Source organism: Oryzias latipes, chromosome 3 (genome assembly GCF_002234675.1).
Source record: "Oryzias latipes chromosome 3, ASM223467v1".
Taxonomy (NCBI): domain Eukaryota; kingdom Metazoa; phylum Chordata; class Actinopteri; order Beloniformes; family Adrianichthyidae; genus Oryzias; species Oryzias latipes.
Genome location: NC_019861.2, coordinates 31,783,138 through 31,801,191, shown reverse-complemented (window position 1 = coordinate 31,801,191; position 18,054 = coordinate 31,783,138). Strand labels below are relative to the sequence as shown.

At 39.9% G+C, this 18,054-nt stretch overlaps 1 protein-coding gene across 3 annotated transcripts in view; it reads right to left on the bottom strand.

Annotated features, from left to right (window-relative positions):
* The window catches only part of ntrk3 (neurotrophic receptor tyrosine kinase 3), a 229,911-nt gene that overhangs the window by 112,049 nt on the left and 99,808 nt on the right, over positions 1-18,054 (bottom strand). For all 3 annotated transcript variants that reach the window (XM_023953663.1, XM_023953662.1, XM_023953664.1), the window contains exons 5-9: positions 16,374-16,528; positions 15,917-16,059; positions 12,619-12,760; positions 2,848-3,147; positions 1,761-1,775 (exon numbers count right to left, since the gene is read on the bottom strand). In XM_023953663.1, the coding sequence (XP_023809431.1) occupies positions 1,761-1,775; positions 2,848-3,147; positions 12,619-12,760; positions 15,917-16,059; positions 16,374-16,528 (755 nt within the window). The remainder of the gene's footprint in view (positions 1-1,760; positions 1,776-2,847; positions 3,148-12,618; positions 12,761-15,916; positions 16,060-16,373; positions 16,529-18,054) is intronic.

Here is an 18,054-nt window from a genome sequence, read left to right as displayed (position 1 = left end):
TGGAGATGGGAGGAGAGTCTGATGAAGGTCACAGATCGAAGCGGCCCACTTTGTTTTTAGCCGTCAATTCTGAATCCCGAGCTCGCACAACAAACAGGACAGTCACAGAGCAGAGACAGAGAGTTGAGCGCTGACACCAGCTCAACCGCATTTGCAATGTACCTCTTCCCAGTAGTCACACATCACCTGCTAGCAGGGTCAAGGAAAGTAAGACGTAGCTGACAGTATCAGTCACAACATCGGCTGCAGCGGACACTTCCACAGACGCTCACACTTCAACAAATCCCGCTATCACTTCCCACGTCCATTATCCATCAACCGGTTGAGATTTTAGCCAAAGTAAGAGAAAATGATCAAAAAAATGAGTGTTGCATGGCATCTGCACGGGTCACGCTTTTTCTTGGTTTGAGACAAACGATCTACCTTCGGTTGACATGGTAACAAGGATAGCAAACAGGAACATGACTGTTATGTACTAAAAAATGCATAATTACTCACAGCATATAGTAAAATACCTGAGGCACAAAAAAAGCATATTACTAGATACCATGTCAATACGACCATCAACCAACGCTGATATAAACTAACAAGACAGGTAACATTTTTGTTCCACAGTATAAAATTAAATTGATTTTGGTCTGTTAACCCTTTAACACTGGAGATGTCACTGGTGACACCTAAATAACGCATGTTCTTTGACGTACTATAACTCTTCAATCGTTTACATAATCATCGGGAATCAGCAGAATGCATAATTACTCCACTGCTGCACAGTGTTGCATGTCGGCACAGAGCTGCTTTTCTCCTCTTCAGAATCTACTAGAATTAAACGATAGAAGTTTTCCGTGATCGACACTAAAGCTCCACTCTTATAGGGTTAACGGTTGACTCCACCGCTTTAGTTCTTTGGCACAACTTAAAACTAAATTAATGAGAACTTTCAACGACAGTGTCTTTATGGATGTTTTATAGAGGTTTTAGTTAAGGCTGTGCCTTACTGGCTTCCAGCTGAGTTAGTGTTGACGGCATTCACGGTGTTTTCAAAATGTCCTCAGATATGCGTGCTCAAAAATCTAATTTCTACTTATTCTTCTTAATTTATTGTTTTTTGTTACTTTTAGAACACTTTTTAAGGAAAATTAAAAAATCCGGAGAGTTCAGAGAGGTTAGTGTCCCCCAGGGGTTCCTCTTAATATTTTTGCCCATTCCGTTTTTTAAAAAGAAAACTGATTTAAATTTGTCTTGCAGTTTTAATTCCAAAAGCTAATCAAGAGCTGTACGGCCCAGTAAGACACAACTTTTGTTAATTAAAGTATTCACTTGCACAAAAAAGATGCATTCACTGACAGCTACAGCTAGTCTTTGCTCCAACTTTACTTTTCAGTTGAAATGTAATCTAGGTTGTGAAGATTGTCCTCTTTCAGTCTGCAAGAAAGGACAAACTGGCCATCTTTACACAAAATGCTATGCAGTTCACATTATTCCTTTTAATGTACAGACCGGCTTTGAACCTAAATTAAAATGTCTTCATTTTCTCAGCACCACTATTGAAACAATTTGTATCACAGCAAGAAAAGAAAATCACTTAGAACTTTAGAGACACGAGAAGCAAAAGGTGAACCAATTTCTCCACAGTGCATCATGTTTAGGTATTTGTCCAAAAGGGATGTTGTATTTTAGGCTGTCTCTGTGTGTGCAGGCACAAAGCAAACATAGACATTTTTATTTCAGGGGCGTTTATTTGAAAAGGAAACACTCACCTGGTTCCTCTGTGTCTGCAAAAGAAAAGAAAGAGAAAGTCACACTTTGTCATGAACTGGCACAATGCTTTAACCCTGAAATCCTGACTATGGAGAGAAAGGTCCCCGCCTTTGAGTGGCTTCCCACTCCTTGTGAACCCAGCTTGAACTCCAAGAGAACAATCTACCTGCCTCCACTGTGGATGAACCTTGGCAGCTATCCAGCTGGGAGGGATTAGCTGCATGCGCTGCACCCTGACGGGGGACATTCTAATAAAAAGCAAAGGCACCCCACTCTAAATCTTTGAAAGTAAGGTACGGCACAGAGTGTTAAAAAAATCACCTGGTCAGAATCACACTCCAATCACAAATTCTTGAAGACTGAGTTCTGCTTGCTAATGAAAAGATAAACAGATTCTTAAGGACCCACTCCGATGACCTTTTTGTTTTTGGTGTTTTTCATAATAACATACATTGAGGATTTTAAGCTTAAAATTAAATTTCTAAGTATTTCTAAGTATTTATTTATTCAACAAATTGATAATCAAGATCAGATTAAAATATGTTGTATAAAAAAAGTTGGTAGCGGTGTACATAGACAACATTGTGGATGGGGAAGGGAGGTTTGCTCTCTGCTAATGGTCCTTCCCACAATTTAGAGGTGAATTTCGAATGAACTACTACCACTCTTCCAAAAATGGCCAAGAAAACAACACAATTTTTGTAAATTTTGGGCTAAAAACTGCAGAATCATAATGAAAAGACTACTGGAAACGCTTTGAAAAATAGATCAAAAGATGGTCAGAGATTAGGTCTTTAACCCTTGTGCTATCCTAGGCACTTTAACATTGTGAGTTGGGTCATCTAGACCCACTAGACAGTGTGCTAGACCTTTTTTTTCAATGATTTGTAAACCTCACTGGTGTCCATGGATTGCATGAAATCTTTCCACCTTTATCCACCTTTGTCATGGTAGGGAGAACACGTCAATGTAAGGGTGGGGTCATCTAAGATAGCACAAGGGTTAAATAGTTGTTTCCTCACCTTTTTCTGTCAAAACTCATCAAGTAAATACAAATTTTAAAGAAGAGCAAGGTTTTTTACTCACCACTGTCATCAGGTGCTACCAGGAAGTGACCATAAACCGTCTTGGTGGCCCTCCCCAGAGGGTTAGTGGCTTCCAGGGTGTAGTTGCCATTGTTGAGATGAGTCGGATTCCGAAAAATCAAACAGCCCTCGAGAGTGTCCTGGTAGAAGTCCATGTCTGTTCGAATGTACTTGTTCTGTTGAATCTCCTCATGCTTGTGGAACCAGCGCAGTTTGGGGTGGGGGTTCCCACGGACCGTGAATTCGATGCAGGTGTCCAGCCGCTGCTGAGGCTCAGCCAGTGCTATGATAACTGGAGGAACTGGGGAGGAGGATATATTCATCAGATTTTTTGGCTTATTGACATAAAATCCAGAAGGAAGTCATAGAAATACATTCACTTCACTTGTCTAACACCCTAATCAGCATGTCCGTTTGTAACGCAAGTCATCAGTCTTACAAGGTGTGCAAAACCCCTTATGCTCGGAGAGCCCTTGGGCTGTTGAAAACCTTTTCTAAAAAGCAAAGAAAAGGCTTCAGCTGACCGAACAGTCTAGTTCTGGAAAGGGTGACATTTTGAAGGTTTCTTGACGGTTATGAATCTTTGACCATGTGTCCTATTCGACATTACTGGTTTATTGAACAATGTTAAGGCTAAACTGTAGCCTGAAATTTCTGGCGATTCTTTTCTGACCAGGCACCCCCCCCCCCCCCCCCCCCCTGAGTAAACAACGAGCTGAAAGAGAATTTATCACTTTAATACCATCAGATAATCTTCATAACCAATTCATGCACAAATTTGTTTTTCCATGAGTCACTCTTGCTGTTTGATCATCAAAAGAGAATTTTTGGCAGTTCTCATTATCTGGCATTCCCTCAGCGTGTCGATTTTATAGTCAAGCTGATGGATTTCATGGTATTTTAGTGCACAATGAAAGAAAACAAAAAAAACGATACAGTGTGGGTCCAACATTGGACCTACTGCACATTTTGGAAATAGTTTTTCTGATGATGGAAGACTGTATGCAGATAATCTGTTTTATATTAGATTGCTCTTTTCAAAGTAAAAAAAAAATGTGAGTTCTTTTTTTTTTCTTTAGGACGAACAGCCACATTTTAAAGCTGCTTAGACTAATAATCCTGTCCAGTTATCTATTAGAATATTTATTTCTTTTACTTATTATCATCCAAAAAGCAAATCCCAAACACAAACAAGTAAAGTCTAGAGTAAAGACCTGTCTCCTCTACGATGAAAAGAGCCTATTGAGATGGTTCTATTGTCTGAGAAAAAACTCAGCCGGATATATTAGATTAGATTAGATAGATTTTATTAATCTCACGATGGGGAAATTCTTCTTGTCTGCGGCAGCAGAAAACCAAAAAAATGGCAAAAGTGACATTCAAGCAAAAGTTAAGTGACCAGTGAGATATTTTGTTATTGCAGCTTTATGGGCATTTCCGACCAAAAAGAGACCTTCTGTTGATGTTGGATATTCTGTTGAACACCCTGAAGAGCTGAAAGAAGGTGACTGGGAAGGGGGAGGTCAGTGGATGAAGGAACCCTGGCCTAAATTAGAAACATCAATTAAATAACCATGCAATTGAAAGACGCAGTAAATGTCAGAGGTCCCAAAGACCACAAATAGTTTTGAATCAGGAGCATGAAAAAAATCCTGCTTGAAAAGAAAGAAAAACAAATACGACAGGCGGGTCACAAGCACCCTGCTGGTGCATCCCCTGCAGACAAACGGATTCGTCTTCATCTTCGTTTTCCTTGTCTGAGCTGGCATCTGCCCCAAAACTGTACAGCTGGATAGCTCAGATATTGCTCGCCATTTTTGTTGCACCGCTAATGTTAGCCTGGGTTGGGAGGGGCTGTAGGATAGTGGGAAAGAGTGTAAACAAAGGGATGATGCGATATTAGAACAGGCTTACTCCACGCCAACAGTCCAGCCCTAAAAGGTGAATTTTAAAAGGAACTACTGCCGCTCTGCAGAAAAGATGTCCAAGAAAATGACATTTTTTGTGTGTGTTTTGGCTAAAACAAAAAAATCATAATCATGATTAAAAGATCATTGGGAATACTTTTGCAACACACCAAAAGATTATTGCAGTGAGGTATGAAGGACTATGTTTATCTGGGATGATGTGTCTCCAAGTAGCAGAGACAATTAGCTTGATACTTCAGACAAATCATGCATGTTGTGGTACAAGCACCAAATTTTCTACAAAAGTAGTCGCCCTTAGGATCCCCACTTTCAGAAAAGCTCATTTGCCATTAAAATGTTTTAAATGGCTGCCCTTTTTTTAAAGTGGGTGGCCATACACTCAATTGTTTCAAAATATTCAATTTGATCCTGTCTGTCCGTCCACCCACCCATCCATCTATACATCCATACATCCATCCATCCATCCATCCACCCACCCATCGATCCATCTATTCATCTATCCATCTATTCATCCATCCATCTATTCATCCATCCATCCACCCATCCATCCATCCATCTATTCATCCATCCATCCATCCATCCATCCATCCATCCATCCATCCACCCATCCATCCATCCATCCATCCATCCATCCATCCATCCATCCACCCACCCACCCACCCATCTATTCCTCCATCCATCCATCCATCCATCCATCCATCCATCCATCCATCCATCCATCCATCCACCCATCCATCCATTCATCTATCCATCCACCCACCCACCCACCCATCTATTCATCCATCCATCCATCCACACACCCACCCACATACCCATCCATCTATTCATCTATCCATCCACCCACCCACCCATCCAATCATCCATCCATCCATCTATTCATCTATCCATCTATACATCCATCCATTTCACCCATCTATTCATCCATCCATCCATCCACCCATCCACCCACCCATCCATCTATTCATCCATCCATCCATCCACCCATCCACCCACCCATCCATCTATTCATCTATCCATCCACCCACCCACCCATCTATTCATCCATCCATCTATTCATCCATCCATCCATCTATTCATTTATCCATCTATTCATCCATCCATCCACCCATCTTTTCATCCATCCATCCATCCACCCATCTATTCATCCATCCATCCACTCACTCACCCACCCACCCATCCATCCAGCCATCCATCCACCCATCCATCTATTCATCTATCCATCTATCCATCTATTCATCTATCCATCTATCCATCTATTCATCCATCCATCCATCCAGCCATCCATCCACCCATCCATCCATCTATTTATAGGCTATGATGGCTTATTCTACAATCCTGTATTTTTTTCATGGCAAATATGTTTTTTAAAGAGTGGAACCTAAGGTACATTCATGGGAAATTGGGTGCTTGTAGCATAAAATGCACGATTATCTTAAAAACTGGTTCAAATAAAGACGCTTTTTGAAGAACTGCCAGGCAGATTGATCTTTTCGTTAAGTAACCATCAGCTGCTGTTTTTTTCGGTTTGTAATTTGGCACCAAATAATCATCCATTAACGGCACAGATAAACTGGCGTATGGAAGCTGTCATTTTAAGGCAGAAATCAGTGACAGGCAACAGCACAATAAAGTCATTCAACTGATCTGAAGGCAAAACGCTTGTGTACGTGTGAACGGTTGGTGTGGGGGCGTAGAGCTGTGGTTGTGATCATAGGGAGAAAGAGAAGAAAGGACCGAGGAGGAAGGAGTGAAGCGAGGGAGTCTATAGAGATGTGTTGCCTAAATTGAAAAAGAAAACTAAGAGAAAAAATTGTCTTTTCTTGTTGATGGACAGTTGGGGGACAGGTCCATTTTGCCCTGAGTGTGGCTGTCAGCCCAGTTTCAGTCAATACAATAGAAGCCATTTTGACTCTTGTGACCCCGTGTCCTCACACTGTTCAGACAGATGACAAGCTTTGATAAACGTCTGAACACTGAGAAATCCAAATGCAGACCTGTTTGTAAACTTTCATCTGTTAATAATGCTGGTTGTGGATTTTAAACGCCAGATTCTAGGCAAGGCAAGTTTATTTGTAAAGAACATTTTGTGTACAAAGACAATTCAAAGTGCTTAACATAAAATGTAAAAAAATAAAAAATAAAACAGTGACAGTTAAAATAAAAATTTGAAGAACGTAAAAAATACTGAATTTAAGGAACGCTTAAAAGTATCAATGCAGATGTACATTTCAGAATAGTTGAATAAAGGCCCTTTAACCTGAATTTGGAGTGTTTAAGGTTTTTTGGACATATTTTCCAGATCTGTGAAGCATAGAAGCTGAATGCAGCTTCTCCATGTTTGCTTTGGACTCTGGGAGCTGACAAAAGACCAAATCCAAATGACTGGAGAGGTCTGGCTGGTACATATGGGGTCAGGGGGTGCAGTCATGTATTTTGGTGCAAAACCATTCAAAGCTTGTAAACCATCTTCAGAACTTAAAAGTAAGGGCGGGACAATTAATTTTAACAACAATTTAATTCATTTCATAATTTGTGATTGATGATTCAACCAGTGTGACTCAAAGATAAAGACCTGGAGACTCAACAGTGCAGCGGAAGTTTTACACATTCCTTCCATTTCTTGCAAGATAATCAAGTGTACATTAAATGTGTACAAACAAACAAGTAAACAAGAGTTAGTGGCAAAGCCATTCACATTTTAGTTTCATAAATTTCAGCCCACTGTTGTTTTTCCACATGAAAATAGTACAAACGGAACATTATTAAAACATTCTACCACGCTGTATGGTCACGTGTCTTTGCTAAATTCAAAGTGTTCACACACATTGGACTGGAATGATGGACTCATCCTTTTTACTGCCATCAGGTGTCTCTTCCACTGCGACGCACTTGGTCTTTTTCACTTTAAAGTAAAATAAATCTACTGTATCTCAATCCATTTTCCCCCTCTAATATTACTATAATCAATAAATTTCATTCTGAAATGATTTTATAATGGTATATGTCAATTTAATTAACAACTTGCCTCAGACAGATTGATGTCAATGGAATACTGGAATATATAAATCGAGCAGAAGAGCAGTAAGTGTAAAAACCTCAGAACTGGATTGATGTGGTCTACTTTTTTGGTACTCAGGTGTCATCAGGCTTGTGAGTGTAAACAGGAAGCTGCAGTAACGACAATAAAGACGATTGCGCTTTGTCAGTCCACACGGCTGCAGAGCTGCTTTCTGTTCCTGACAGCGGCAGAACAATGCGCCTGCAGAATCTGCATTGTGCTTAATTACAGTTTCTCTAAAATAGCGAGCTCATCTTTGAATGCAGAGAATGTCGCTTGACGGCTGGTAATTTCCCTGTCAATCAGATTACTCCCTAATCAGAGCAGCAGTTTAAGCTATTTTATGACATTTCCAGAGACAACAGGCTGCACAGGGGAGGAAATGTAATTACCATCAGAGCATGTGATGAAAAATTAATAAGTTAATTTGCAGCACCAGCAGAGTGTCAACAGGAAAGAAAATGCCTGAAGATGTACATCCATTCAGTGTCCGTGCAAAAGCAGACCCCGAAGACTTGATGCCGCAAAGTCAATCTGTCATTCCAGCACGGGCCTCGGCAGCCCTGCTCCACTAGGTAGTGTTTGAATTGTTGACAAATCTCCCCTGTCCTACAGCGTGATGCATTGCAAAGAGCTACAATAGATTGAGCCCTACAAGAGGAGGCTTGCTACAAAGAGAAAAATGTCAGGCACCTTTGATAAATATTGGCTTTGAATGGAGTCTATTCCAAATCTTCCCAGGGTCAGTACACCAGGTAGACTAATGTAAGAGCAGAAGTCTTTACAGTAAGTCACTGTGCAGATGTGAGAGGAGAATGTTGATGGTTACTAAATCAAAGCTTTATCATAGCTGTTTTTTCCCCCTACGTCTCTCTATGCGCACAGATCAAGGCCAGACTTTCATGTGGGCTGGAGGGTATATTCTTGCTAATTGGCTACATCAATTTCACTTGGTTTGTAACTGTGCAACACCTCATTGCATTCCAAATGTACCTGCATAATTTGGCTGCTCAACCCCCATAGAGGAGGTTTTTTCAATCTTAAATTATTCTCTCAGACTGTCTTTATCATTAATAGATGATCAATTTTATGCTCCGAGATAAGCCCATCAAAGTCAATGGAAAAGAGGCTTTTGTGTAACAGAAATGTTTCATGGTTTTGGGGATCCACAACTCTTTTGTAATGAGCTGTTTTCTGTTTATTGAACACACGTCAATTTTAAGACAAATGCTTTGCGTTCTGATGGACAATTGACAACTATACTTCATTTAAACAGAAATAATAAATTATATTAGTATCAAAAATACAATAACTTTAAACACAAAAAATGAAAACCAATGAAGTCTTGTTGGCAACTATAAAATAATAGATAGAGATATATTTTTTTGACATTCTTTTTAAATTCGATTTTAAAATCCCACTCTCTTCATCTTTTGATCTATTGTCAAAGCGTTCTCAGTGCTCTTTCAATCATTATTAAGCTGTTTGTGGCCAAAATCAATACACCTGTACGGTTTTCTTGTACATAATTTCTGCAGAGCGACAAGAGTTCATTGAAAATTCACCTCTGAGTTGGCCTGAAGCAACTCCGCTCCCTTTCCCGTCACCCATGACTGAGAGCGCTCGGTTCCAGGGATGGGAAACTCGAGGGCCACATTCCTGCATGATTTCCAACAGACACTGCTCTAGTATGTTCTAATTGGCTGGACACACCTGAACCAGTCGTGATTACCTGGATAGCTGACTATCATGCAGACACACCGGGCTGCCCATCCCTGTTTTCACGCTCTCCTGCTAGCTTACAGCCTCTCACCTAACAATAAGGGTGCAACAAAAGAGCCGAGCAATATCCCAGCTATCCAACTCGTACAGTTTTGAGCCAGATACCAGCTCAGACAAGGAAAATAAAGAAGTAAATGGTTATGTTCTACAACACAATTGTGATCTTCTTCAAACACCATTTCTTTTGTCTGCTCCTGATTCACAATGATTTGAATAAAGAAATAGTTAGAAATGAAATTTTTAGCCTAATTTTCTTAATATATATCCTCCATCTTTAGAAAATGCAACAAGAACACGTTAAAAACACCAAAAACACAGTTTTCATTGGAGTGGATCTTTAGCTTTAAATCAAAACATGGCAGCTTAAATGATGGCCTGAAATGTGGATCATCCCTTTTTTGCTCAGTGGTTAGTTACAAGATTCTCTTCCAAGTCATCACAGCGGGCTGCTCTGATTAAAGCCTGCAACAACAGAGCGGCGTGATGTTGCATTTTAAGCACCTGAGTTGTATTAAGAGGATCCATGGCAGGTGAGCAAATAGTAATCAAAACACTGGGAGTCAACAATACAGATGTGTCCTTCTTCTATAGCTTGCTTGACATCGGCATTTCTCCCCAATTTATCGTGTATTGAATCCAGAGTAAACAATTTTTGCATTTTTGCGGTGTTGTAAGCATGTTTGTAGTGTTCCATCTTAAGAGATCCTCTTTACCACAGAATGGAATAATAAAAACATGCTTGCTTTTATGTGGATTGTTTCATAGTCAGCTTTTAAGATCTATGAGGTATACTTCAAGGTAAAAGCACTAACAGTGTTTCTTGTTATCACTTCATTTCGTTGTGCACTCATTTTTTTGTCTTCAGGTTGTAACGATTAATTAAAAAACTTTTGCGTTCATGCTGTTCAGACATTCCTGTAAAAAGTTAGATCACTGCTTTAATTTGAAGTTCTTCCCCAATGTGGGACCAATAAAGGCTGTCTTATTCTTTGACGCACAGTACTGGTTCACCGGAAAACAGACAGCTTCCAATCACGAGTTCACTTATATTCCTTCTCAATCGTGTTAGAAGAAGATGCACACAACCCAATTTCTGCCACGCTTCCAACGTTGGACAGATGGTCTCACATTAGACAAAGTCTTCTGGTTTACGCAAATATTCACCGTCCAGTGAGTGACAATAGGCACATAGACCCTGCAGATAAAACAGAGTAGCAAAAAAGACTCGGGGTGTATTCAACCTTAAAATGAACGTTTGCTATACTCTATTTCGATGCATCCACTTGCAGGCAAATAGATCCATCCACGTCTTCGTTTTCCTTGTCTGGCTGTTTTTTGGCGTAAAACTGTCCAGCTGGATAGCTCTAATATCGCTCGCCATTTTTGTTGTGAAGCTAATGTTCGCTTAGAGTTGTGAGGAGCTGTAAGCTACCAAAAGGGATGATAGGAAATGAAAGGAAGGCTCGCTCAGTGCCTGACCAAACCTCAAGAGGCAAATTCCTAATGTACTACTGTCACTATGCAGAAACTATGTCCTAGAAAATGACAGGTTTGTTGATTTTGGCTAAAAACTGCATAATCATCATTAAAAGACCACTGGAAATGCTTCGACAACAGATCAAAAGCTGATTAGAGTGGGTCTTTAACATTTTAACTGAAGTTCTTAATTAAACACCTGAATTAATTGAAATTTTCCATGTTCTCCTTAATCCTAGGTTGCACAGGGACAATTTCAGAGACAGTTTCCTGACACCAAAGCTTTTTTACCCAGAACTAGGAGATTAGAGGCTGTAACAACAAACTTGATGCTCCCAGTGCAGAGCTTGACAGCTCCCTAACATCATGTCAACAACTTTGTTTTTGAGAAACAATGACATTTTTTAGAGTCCCCAACCTAAAATGTGTCTAGGAAGTTGGTGTGCATACTGACCTTCCTAGAAAGGTGTTGGGCAACGTTAGTCAGATGTGATTTTAGGTGTGGGGGACAAATATGTTTTGTAGATCTTTTTTAAAAACCTTTGAACAACCTCATAAATCTTTTCAGATCTTACATTTGAAGCTCAAGTATTGCTGTCTACTCATAGAGGGAGGTAATTTTCCCTCCCCAGTCAAGACTTTAATATTTTCAACTTCAGTACTCTGTTTCTTTATTTCCACTTTCAACTCTCCTATTGTGTTTGTTCTGAGGAACATCATTGATGCTTATATTCAAATTACAAATAGAGTAACTGTACAAATTTTGAACTTTAAGTTGATTACACAAAATTAGCCAAGCAAAAGACATTTCATAGTGAAACAAATACTTTTAATTATGTTTTTTCTTTATATTTGAATTTCAAAATGGGTCACTTCTGACCCAGAACATACCAGGAGGGTTAAAGCTTTAAAAAGGTAAATGAATCAGTAACACACATCGGATTTGAAGCAGTACATTTTAAACACACTTTTACATTTGAAAGTATATTTTATCTTAAATAATAAAGTACACATTCTATTTATAGATATTTAAGTCATTATGAGGCTTTTTAATTTTCACAAGAGCAATTTATTTTCTTTTACTTTCTATTTTTTTTATTTTATTTCATTTATATATGTTTTTAATTAACAATACTAAAGCTTTGGGGCTTCCTAATTTACAGTAGAGCAGTATATTTAGGTTTTATTCTATGTTTATTTATTTATTAATTTACATATTTATTTTTTTATGTAGGTATTAATGCAGTATATTTGAATATATTGAAGTTACTTTTTAGGCTTTTCACTTTACAAAAGATCATTACATTTATTTATATTTTTAAAAAAACATTTTATTTATTTATGCATTCTTACAGTATGTTTATAGATATTAATCATTAACAAAGTATGTTTTTGGACTGTGGGAGGGATACACTCACGCACTCAGAAAGGACCCAGCTGGGATTTGAACCAAGGTTTTACCACTGTCAGGAGAAAGTGCTAGCCACTACACCACCAAACAAATTCAAACAACTGATGGAAAACTCACACTGCACATTCAGCTGGATGGAGGAGTTGGTCATCCCCACCACGCTCTCTGCGATGCAGCTCAGCTGGAAGTTGTTGTCGTCTCGACTGATGTTGAAAAGGTTCAGATCAATGGAGTGGATGTTCGGCCAGTAAACGTTCGACTATAAAAGAGTGACAAGAGCAAAAAGTTTAGATACTCTACAGCACATACGATAACAGTCTTGGGGGTTACAGTTTTAAAAAACTAAATTAAAACTATGGTTAATTATTCATTGGTTCAATTCCTGTGGAAGGAAATAGAACAAAGCCATGAAGTGGACTATCTGAGAGAATTAACAACTTCATTAATGTTTCCGTCCTTTATTACACCAAGCCTAACCCTTCAGGGAGCATGTGAAGAAAAAGACAACTTGCATTTTGACTGACTCCATTTTTTATTATCATGAAGCCAAATATCAATCTCTTATTCTTCCTTTTGCTTGGCCAATATCTGTGCTTAGACTGTAAGCCTGAGGTTAAGGTTGATCTAATCTGAAGAGTCACTTTAAGCGATAAAGCCGCAGACGTCAATTAAAGTCATGTTTCCGTTCTGCTCTTGTTGTTTGTACTGCAGTGATGCTCTGGGGCCTGAGCCAGTGAGCGGGAATAATAGGTTAGCTGCTCCACTGTGGGTTCAACCAAAGTGTCTCAGTCACAAAAATGTCTTTTTTGGATAAAGAGAGCATAATTATTATAACGTCAGTCTGTAGAAAGCCTACACCAACATCTTTCCAAACTATTTGAGCTTCATTTTCTGAAAAACTATATATTTTTTCTTTCTCTAAAACCTTCCTGAGCAGAAATCATAAGATGTATGACTCAAAAGGCACTGCATATTACTGTTGTGGTAAATTACTATGGTTATAATATCAATTGTAAACGACTATTCCCATTTTTCCAAGTACTTCCATGTGTCTCCAATAGCTCAAAAATCTAAAAAAAAAACATTTAATTCCATCAAAACATTAGCTCAGAACAAATTTGTTGCCTTTACAGCAGCTTTACTTTACCCACAGATCTCTGTGTTTCCTATTTTAGCGACCAAGACCTTTGCCACAACTGCACATATGTGTGGATATGGGCTGTCTGTGGGTGAAAAATGGACAAACCTGTACGAGACACGCAGGTTGCAAAACCGCTAAGTGAGGTAGTAGAGAAAAAAATATTTGGGCACATGTTTTTTCTTCTGACATGCTGCAAGTGACAGATGACAGTGAACACTCAGACAACACCCAAGGGTAAGTAAATGTGAAGTAGGTGAGACACAGGTGTGTCGTATACATTTTTTTACACTTTTTCAACTCCCCCAAATCCTGTTGGTGCTGTCCAAGTGATAAGTGGGGGCTCCTTGTGTGAAGCCTGACTCAGAATTTAGGAAATTCGACCATCAGAGTGTAGTCGTGTGGGCACCCTATGGGCGTCCTACAGGCACTTCCGTATCATGTTTGTGCTGTATTGACGTATGGTAAGTGACGACACACCCAACTAACTACTGGAGTGCTGTGTAAAGGGCGCTGTTGACAGCATCACCCGTATATAAATGCATCTATCTTTCGTAAGCCTTACAAAACATTCTGTTTTCATGATGTCCCTAAAGGTGGATGCACAAGCCTCACAGGAACAGCAAGTAACACCTGCGCACCTCTAAAGATGCAGCCGCTCCTCTCAATGACCCTGTATGGGCCCAGACAACCCAAAAACTGGACCCGTACGGGTCAACCCCCTGTATATGTGCATTTCACCAAGGATTTAAAAGCTGAACTATTTCCTGACAGAAAGTATTCAGCTTAGATTGATCATCTAAGGTTCTCACTTTTGCAAAAAAAGAGCTCAAATTAAAAAAAAAAAAAACAAGGAAAAAAAAAACTAACCAGTATGAAGGAATTTCTTTTTTCCACTAAAAAATCTGCCACTGCAACTGATTCAATGACGGCTGAATCAGGTCATTTGTATAACTTAAGTGATAGGGATATCCATCTTAAGAGTTCTGGTGGAGCAATTATAACATGGACTTGTTTTGATAATTTAAAATATTTACACGAGTGAGTGTGACAGACCTGAAAATTCAGTTTTAACACAAACTTTTGGGGGATTTAATTTTTCTTTCAACGCCAGTGAAGGAATTGATCTGAATCTTGTTGAACTCATTTTTGAACTTTTATCCCTGACAGGTCTAGAATCCATATTTGCAACATCAAACAGGGATGTTGTTAAAGTTCAGCTGATCTTTTAAAAAAAAAAAAAAATATATATATTACAAATAGGATTCCTAAAAATTGAATCTAAGAGAATAGGAGAAAAACAATAACTCTGAAGGTTTGGGGTTTTTGTGGGTTTTGTCCCAATGGATAGAACAAAAGAATCCTCATTTTATACCTAAATATAAAGTCTGTCACTTTCAGCTTCTTCCATCAGGAGTCGCCACAGCTAAACAACCTCTCCCTCGAGGATGAGTCGCATGGTTAACTTGGCAATGTTTTACGCCGGATGCCCTTCCTGACCCAACCCTCTCAATCCAACCGGGTGAGACCGGCACAGCAGCAGAGAAGGGAATAGAGAGCAGCCCGGAATCGAACCCTGGTTTCACGGATGGAAGGCGCCGCAAACCAGCACAAGCTAAACCGGCCCCCATACCTAAATATAAAGTAAATCACAATAGTGGTACATGTGTGGAGGTTTTTGTGTATCTTTGAAAAATGTAGTGAGAAAAAAATGCATTCATTATCACGCCATTTGAAAAAAAAAAAAGGTAAAATGCACTTGTGCTTATATCAAAGTAGCGAATAATGGAAATCTAATCTTCCACCACTTCTGTGCTTTTAAAAATAGACAACATGTCTCATCAAGTTTAATTCTTTAGAGCATATTACATGAACAGAACTTGAAATGTTGCTTTAAGCAGAAACATTTATCTTGAATCCCAACAAAGCAATGACACACAACTGCCAAACCTCATTAACCACACAGGCCAAGTGAGGTTGCAGGTTAAAGCCTGCCAGCCAAGGACAGTGATAACCCTGAAGTGATAGTCACTGATGACGGACGCTGAGGAGCATAGTGTGCAGCTCGGCGCAGAATGCAATATGAGCTGCTTCTTTGGCTGCAAATGTGATCAACACTGAGTCAGTCAAATAATGCTGTTCTCAGAGTAAATTCAAGGAAAAAGTGTTGGGTTAGCATGAAAACTGCTGTTGTAACACATAAAAGAATATGATCTGGATGGGGGGAGTAAAGCTGCACACACAACTGTTTATTTTTTAAAGGTGTGGGGGTCTGACCATGTGTGTATTGATGGAATTCAATTGGCCGACGGTCCAGTCCACTTCGGGCAGCGGTAATCCGGTCCCGTTGCAGCTCACGGTCACGTTGTCGCCCTCCCTCACCAGAACGCTGCTGTGGCTCACGCTGATCTCTGGTAAGTCTGGAAGCACACAAACACACACCTGCATGTTCAAACACACCTGTCAGAGGAGCTTTTCATGGTGACGGACTTCATCAAGTTTTTAATCATAATGAAATTAGAACAAAGGGAGAGAAATGCATATCTGCACTCCTACATCTCCCCTGGGAGATAAAACCTCAGAGCCCTCAGACTTTGAATCACCTCACATCTTATCAGATTTACCCCAGAACTCCTCCACGTCTCTTCCTCTTCCAATCTCCTCTATAAACTCTAGCTCTTGAAGGTGATTCTTCCCTGAGCCCTTTCCAAACCCGCCCCAGCCTCTTGCTCACCGCATTTCTCGATGTACATGTTCCCCAGTCGTATCTTGGATGCGCCGTCTCTGCAGTACAGCTCCTGCGTGTGAAGCATCGCCTCTCCTCGCTGCTGCCACAGCTGGATCCAGCGGATGTCGCAGCCGCAGTCGAAAACCACTCCATCCAAACGTCTGGAAACCCAACAGAGAGGAAACATGAGTGAGGTCCTGAAGACGAGCAAGAGCAAGAGCCAGCAACAACACACCAAATCAACAAATCTGCTTTTTGAAAACCAGAGTCAACACTTTACTTTCGACTCTTCTCCAAAAAACCCAGAAGGCAACAGTCTAATACTATTTTCACACAGGCATCGAAAACGTGACTTCAACGACCACTTCCAATGAAAACTCAATGCAAACGTGTGTAAATGTTTGTTTTGGGCTTCTGTGTTCAAAACTCTCACGTTCCCACTTCACTATAAGCACGTTTTTAAGCCAGTATCTGGGCTCTACGTACAGACCGCGCAAAAATTGATTGTGCGTAAAAGTTAAAACCAATTCAACTTTGACCAAAATGCAGAAGTGCCAACTGTTTAAAAAGTGATCATGGAGGAGAGTTAATCATTTGCGGTATGTGCCCGTCCAGAATCATTTGACACAAAGTCGTTCGTCTATTGGAATAGAGCTGTGAAAGAAAAATCCTGGAGTAAGATTCATGAGCATTGCAACGCTTTAGCATTTTGCACCAGACCTCTTCCAACTGTCGGTACTAGCAGATGGATTCACAACTCAGGATTCTGAATCCACCTGCTAGTATTTGGTAGCAACAGTCCAGTGCATCATCTACAAGAACATGCTAAACAGGCATTCTTGAACGCGCATCACATGTCTGGTGTGTACGGAGCTAAATGAGCTGTCATCACATTAGGAAAATAAAAAGTAAATTGTTTCCAAAGAAATACATTATAAATTAGTATTAGATATATAATTTGTGAGGGAAATGTCTTTTAACTGTCACATTTAGTGTCTTCGTGTACTGGAACTCATGTCTGAGGAGTTAATAAAAGGAAATGTTTGCCAAAGATAGCCAAGTCCCAACGTGATCAGAGGTCAGAGGTCTTCATTTAAAACGGAACCGGCAAATCCCAAGGGATGGAAGCTCATTGGAGTGATAACAGGCCAGGTTTCACCCTTACACTGCAATTATGTTCGTTATTAGTAATAACCATCACTTTCACGTCTTATCAGCTCTGCCCTGGGTAAGAAATGGCCAACCCCTGCTCACACAGGGCAGGGAGGGAGGTCTGAGTTTTTAAGTGCTGCCATCTAGAAAAGCAATAACACAATAAAAAAAAGGAAAAAAAAGCAGACAGCTGGAAGTTGACAAATGTCTGAAAGAGAGCAGATTAGACTTTGAAGGGAACAAAAGCAAACAGCAGTGTGACCTCAGAAACGGAGAGCTAGCCGCGTGGCGTTTCCTTGAAGCTCGCTAACGATCCTGCCTGCTCCTCCACAGGAGAAGTAATGATCTCCACCGGAGGCTGTTTTCTTTTTTACCCAGGAAATGTACACAGGTTCTCCGGCTCTGGAGTCGTGGATCAGAAGAAACTGCACCTCGCCGTTGCTCAAACGCTTTGATCTCCATGCATGCTTTCCTCTTCTTACACTCTTGTCAGGAGTTAACTTGCTTTTATACATGCTATGTTTACTAAAGCATT